General features: G+C 57.7%; 1 protein-coding gene across 1 annotated transcript; it reads right to left on the reverse strand.

Moving 5' to 3' along the window:
* Positions 1–147: 147 nt before the first annotated feature.
* Positions 148–6,069, reverse strand: LOC126637663 (EVI5-like protein; the record flags this gene model as incomplete). Its single annotated transcript, XM_050311032.1, has 4 exons — positions 5,717–6,069; positions 3,602–3,676; positions 2,210–2,335; positions 148–297 (listed from the first exon to the last, which is right to left on the reverse strand). Coding segments are annotated over exons 1-4 (468 nt in total), but the record flags the coding sequence as incomplete, so codon positions are not given.
* Between the last annotated feature and the right edge of the window lie 191 nt (positions 6,070–6,260).

Below are 6,260 nucleotides of genomic sequence, written 5' to 3' on the forward strand. Positions count from 1 at the left end.
TTTGTGTCCGGTTTTGGGGCGGTTCTGGGGTTAGTGTTTTGTGTAAACCGGTTTTTTGTGTCCTGTTTTTGTGCCCGGTTCTGGGGTTGTGTTTTGTGCCGGGTTTTTGTGTGTGTCCGGTTGTGTGCCCGGTTCCGTGCCGGTTACCTCGTACATATGAAGATGTCGAAGGCCGCGCGTGGCCCACGGGCAGGGGGAAGCGTGTGTGAGGAAGAGGGTGAGGAACCAGGACGAGGCGTACATGGAGGTGAGGAAGCTCTGCGAGCGGAAGTGCACGTTCAGCTCCGGCAGCTGCTCCTGCGGCGGCACCGACAGCAATCAGGGACCGGGGGTTTGGGGGCTGTCTGGGGGGCCAGGGGGGGCTTTGGAGGGGCCCAGGAGTTCTTGGGGTCCCTTGGGGGTCTCAGGGATGGTCCCTGAGGTCTCTCATGGAACCCTGGGGGTCTCAGGGATGGTCCCTTGGGGGTCTCAGGGGTGGTCCCTGAGGTCTCTCATGGAACCCTGGGGTCTCAGGGATGGTCCCTTTGGGGTCTCAGGGATGGTCCCTTTGGGGATCTCAGGGATGGTCCCTTGGGGGTCTCAGGGATGGTCCCTTGGGGTTTCAGGGATGGTCCTGGGGTGTCCCTGAACTCTTTCAGGGATGGTCCCTTTGGGGTCTCAGGGATGGTCCCTTGGGGGTCTCAGGGATGTCCCTTTGGGGTCTCAGGGATGGTCCCTTGGGGGTCTCAGGGATGGTCCCTTGGGGGTCTCAGGGATGGTCCCTTTGGAGAGGTCTCTGGGAGGGGCCTGAGGGGTCTCAGGGAAGGTCATTTGTGATGGGGGCGGTTGTGGGTGGTCCCCAGGGCCTGGGTGGTCTACAGGATCTCAGGGATGGTCCTGGGGTGTCCCTGAACTGTTTCAGGGATGGTCCCTTGGGGGTCTCAGGGATGGTCCCTTGGGGGTCTCAGGGATGGTCCCTGAGGTCTCCTCATGGAGACCCTGGGGTCTCGAAGGATGGTCTGGGGTGTCCCTGAGACTGTTTCAGGGATGGTCCCTTGGGGTCTCAGGGATGGTCCCTGAGGGTCTCTCATGGAGACCCTGGGGTCTCAGGGATGGTCCTTTGGGGTCTCAGGGATGGTCCCTTGGGGGTCTCAGGGATGGTCCCTTGGGGGTCTCAGGGATGGTCCCTTGGGGGTCTCAGGGATGGTCCCTTTAGAGTCTCAGGGATGTCCCTTTAGGGTCTCAGGGATGGTCCCTTTAGGGTCTCAGGGATGTCCCTTTAGGGTCTCAGGGATGGTCCCTTGGGGGTCTCAGGGATGGTCCCTTGGGGGTCTCGGGATGGTCCTTTTTGGGGTCTCAGGGATGGTCCCTTGGGGGTCTCAGGGATGTCCCTTGGGGGTCTCAGGGATGGTCCTGGGGTGTCCCTGAACTGTTTCAGGGATGGTCCCTTGGGGGTCTCAGGGATGGTCCCTTGGGGTCTCAGGGATGGTCTAGGGTGTCCCTGAACTGTTTCAGGGATGGTCCTTGGGGTCTCAGGGATGGTCCTTGGGGTCTCAGGGATGGTCCTTTGGGGTCTCAGGGATGGTCCTTTGGGGTCTCAGGGATGGTCCTTGGGGTCTCAGGGATGGTCCCTTGGGGAGTCTCAGGGATGGCCCTTGGGGGTCTCAGGGATGGTCCCTGAGGTCTCTCATGGAACCCTGGGGGTCTTAGGGATGGTCCCTTGGGGGTCTCGGGGATTGTCCCTTGGGGGTTTCAGGGATGGTCCTGGGTGTCCTTGAACTGTTTCAGAGGGATGGTCCTTTAGGGAGTCTCAAGGATGGTCACTTTGGGGTCTCTCCTTGGGATGGTCCCTTGGGGTCTCAGGGATGGTCCCTTGGGGGTTTCAGGGATGGTCCTGGGGTGTCCCTGAACTGTTTCAGGGATGGTCCCTTTGGGGTCTCAGGGATGGTCCCTTGGGGGTTTCATGGATCATACCCAGGCTATGGGTGGCCCCTGGAGCACCCCATGGAGCCCTGGGGGTCTCGTGGATGGTCCCTTTGGGGGGGTCTCAGGGAATCCCCCCAGGCATCTCCCGGCCATCCTTGGGGGTCTCACCTCTGTCCCCCCCTGGAGGTTCCTCAGATCATCTCCGAGACCCCCCAGGCCCCACCCGGAGCGTCCCACGGCCCTGCCCCTCTCCCCACCCCTCTCCCTGCCCCAGCCCCCCTCCCCCAGGGCTGGGGGTGCCCACCTGGAGCAGGAACTCGAACTGGTAGATGCAGAGCCCCAGCTGGGCCATGCTGGGCTTGAAGAGCTCGCGCAGCCGGTACTCCTGCATGAGGCGCACGAAGACGCAGAACGCCTCCTCCTCGGGCATCTGCGGGGCCACACGTCCCTGCCACCTCCCCACGGACACCACGGCCCCTGGGGGGCTCTGGGAGCTGCCCACGGGGGGGCTGAACCCAGCAGGGCCGAGGGGGAACCCCCCCCCAAAGAGGGTTCATGGGGGAGGAGGTTCCCAGTTCCCCTCGGGTGGTGGGATGGGATCAGGACATTCCAGGGGGGTTTAAACCCATCAGGACTAAGTGGGATCCTCAAAGGGCTCCATTTGGAATGAGGAGGATGAGGGAGAACATTCCCAGTTCCCATTGGGTGGTGGGATGGGATTGGGAGATTCCAGGGGCATTTAAACCCACCAGGACTGAGTGGGATCCCCAAGGGGCTCCATTTGGGATGTGGGAACATTCCCAGGGGCCGTTGGGTGGTGGGATGGGATCAGGACATTCCAGGGGGGTTTAAACCCATCAGGACTAAGTGGGATCCTGAAAGGGCTCCATTTGGAATGAGGAGGATGAGGGAGGAGGTTCCCAGTTCCTCTTGGGTAGTAGGATGGGATCAGGACATTCCAGGGGGGTTTAAACCCACCAGGACTGAGTGGGATCCCCAAATCAGCTCCATCTGGGAGGGGGAGGATGAGGGAGGAGGTTCCCAGTTCCCCTCAGGTGGTGGGATGGGATTGGGAGTCATCCAGAGGGGGTTATAAACCCATCAGGACTAAGTGGGAACCCCCAAATCAGCTCCAATTGGGATGAGGAGGATGAGGGAGGAGGTTCCCAGTTCCCTTCAGGTGGTGGGATGGGATCAGGAGATTCCAGGGGGGTTTAAATCCACCAGGACCAAGTGGAATTCCCAAGGGGATCATCTGGGATGAGGAGGATGAGGGAGGAGGTTCCCAGTTCCCCTCGGGTGGTGGGATGGGATTGGGAGTCATCCAGAGGGGGTTATAAACCCACCAGGACTGAGTGGGAACCCCCAAACCAGCCCCATTTGGGATGAGGAGGATGAGGGAGGAGGTTCCCAGTTCCCCTTGGGTAGTAGGATGGGATCAGGACATTCCAGGGGGGTTTAAACCCATCAGGACTGAGTGGGAACCCCCAAATCAGCCCCATTTGGGATGAGGAGGATGAGGGAGGAGGTTCCCAGTTCCCTTCAGGTGGTGGGATGGGATCAGGAGATTCCAGGGGGGTTTAAACCCACCAGGACTGAGTGGGATCCCCCAGATCAGCTCCATCTGGGATGGGGAGGATGAGGGAACATTCCCAGTGCCAGCCCCGCTCCCAGGTGTCCCCACAGCTGCCCAGACCTGCATGAGCAGCAGTCCCACGATGAAGGCGCTGCCCTGGCAGTATCCCACCTCCCGATCCACCAGGGAATAGGCCTGGAAAAGGGACACAATCCCAGGCACAGCCGTGCCAGGAGCAGGGGATCCACCCCTGCTCCGGAGGGGACCGTGGGAAAAGGGATTCCTTTGGGTCCCGGGGTCAGTACGTCGCTTAAAAGTTGGATTTAGAGCTCAAAAAAACCCTCAATTTTTGGTTTCTTAACTCAAAATGAACCTTGGGGGGAGAAACGAGGAGGGGAAGGAGGGGGAGGGAAAGGTGAGAACTGGAGGTTCTGCAAGTTTGGGGGGAGGCAAATCCCTCCAAAATGGGGTTGGGGGGGAGGCAAATCCCTCCAAAACGGGGTTGGGGTGGAAACAAATCCCTCCAAAATGGGGTTGGGGGGAGGCAAATCCTTCCAAAATGGGGTTGGGGGGGAGGCAAATCCCTCCAAAATGGGGTTGGGGTGGAAACAAACCCTTCAAATTGAGTTTGGGGTGGAGGCAAATCCCTCCAAAATGGGGTTGGGGGGGAACCAAATCCCTCCAAAATGACTCTGAGGTGGAACCAAACCCCTGAAAATTCGGGATGGAATCAAATCCCCAAAACTGAGTTTGGGATGGAACCAAACCCCTCAAAACTGAGTCTGGGGTGGAACCAAACCCTTCTAATTGAGTTTGGGATGGAACCAAACCCCTCAAAACTGAGTCTGGGGTGGAAACAAACCCCTCAAATTGAGTTTGGGGTGGAATCAAATCCCTCCAAACTGAGTCTGGGGTGGACTCAAATCCCTCCAAAACTTAGGCTGAAACCAAACCCCTTGAAATTTTTGGATCTAAATCAAACTCCTCAAAATTTGTGGTAAAAACCAAATCCCTCCAAAAATGAGTTTGGGCTGAACCAAAATCCCTCAAAAATGAACTTGGGGTGGAACCAAACCCCTCAAAACTGACTTTGGGATGGAACCAAACCCCTCAGCATTTTTGGATCTAAACCAAACCCCTCATCAATGAGTTTGGAACCAAATCCCTCAGCATTTTTGGATCTAAACCAAACCCCTCATCAATGAGTTTGGGGTGGAACCAAATCCCTCCAAACTGAGGTTGGGATGGAACCAAATCCCTCCAACTGACTTTGGGGTGGAAGCAGACCCTCAAATTTTTGGGGTGGGAGCAAACCCCTCAATTTTGGGGTGGAAGCCAGACTCAATTTTGAGGTGGAAGCAAACCCTTCAATTTTGGGGTTGGAACCAAACCCCTGAGTTTTGGAGTGGAACCAAACCCTCAAATTTTGGGGTGGAACCAAACCCCTCAGTTTTTTGAGTGGAAGCAAACCCCTCAGTTTGGGGTTGGAACCAAACCCCTCAGGTTTGGGGTTGGAACCAAACCCCTCAGTTTTGGGGGTGGAACCAAACCCCTCAGTTTTGGGGTGGAACCAAACCCCTCAGTTTTGGGGTGGAAGCAAACCCCTCAGTTTTGAGGGTGGAACCAAACCCCTCAGTTTTGGAGTTGGAACCAAACCCCTCAATTTTGGGGTTGGAACCAAACCCCTCAGTTTTGGGGTGGAAGCAAACCCCTCAGTTTTGAGGTTGGAACCAAACCCCTCAGCTTTGGGGAGGAACCAAACCCCTCAGTTCTGGGGTGGCACCAAACCCCTCAGCTTTGGGGTGGCACCAAACCCCTCAGTTCTGGGGTTGGAACCAAACCCCTCAGTTTTGGGGGTGGAACCAAACCCCTCTAGTTTGGGTTGGAACCAAACCCCTCAGTTTTGGGGGTGGAACCAAACCCCTCTAGTTTGGGTTGGAACCAAACCCCTCAGTTTTGGGGGTGGAATCAAACCCCTCAGTTTCGGGGTTGGAACCAAAGCCCTCAGCTTTGGGGTGGCACCAAACCCCTCAGTTTTGGGGGTGGAATCAAACCCCTCAGTTCTGGGGTTGGAACCAAACCCTTCAGTTTTAGGGTGGAATTACACCCCTCAGCTTTGGGGTGGCACCAAAACCCTCAGTTTTTTGAGTGGAACCAAACCCCTCAGCTTTGGGGTGGAATTACACCCCTCAGCTTTGGGGTGGCACCAAACCCCCCAGTCCCCCGTGGCCTCACCTTCATGACGTTGAAGAGCACCTCCTGGCCCAGGCTGTCCTGGCCCTTGAAGAACTCGTGCTCGGGGTAGGTGCGGGCGATGTCCCTGCGGATGAGCTTCTCGCAGGGCGAGGACATCTTGAGCAGCTCCGAGTACTGCTGCTTGAGGGGCAGCTCCGTGGCGCTGCTCAGCAGCTGCCACACGATGGCTCGGAAGTGGTGCGGGATCCCCTTGCGGATCAGCTCCTGCCACACGGGGGGACACACGGAGAGACACGGGGATGGACGGGACACGGGGATGGATGGGACACGGGGATGGACGGGACACGGGGATGGACGGGACACGGGGATGGACGGGACATGGGGATGGATGGGACACGAGAGATGGCAGGGACACGGAGATAGATGGGACACGGAGATGAGGCAGGACCACGAGATAGGCAGAACACGAGAGATAGATAGAGACACGAGATGGGCGGAGACATGAGATAGGCAGAACACGAGATAGATAGAGACTTACAGAGATAGGCAGAGACTACGAGATAGGCAGAACACAGAGATAGGC

This window comes from Myiozetetes cayanensis, unplaced genomic scaffold, assembly GCF_022539395.1.
Source record: "Myiozetetes cayanensis isolate MyiCay16 unplaced genomic scaffold, myiCay2020 scf1598, whole genome shotgun sequence".
Classification (NCBI taxonomy): domain Eukaryota; kingdom Metazoa; phylum Chordata; class Aves; order Passeriformes; family Tyrannidae; genus Myiozetetes; species Myiozetetes cayanensis.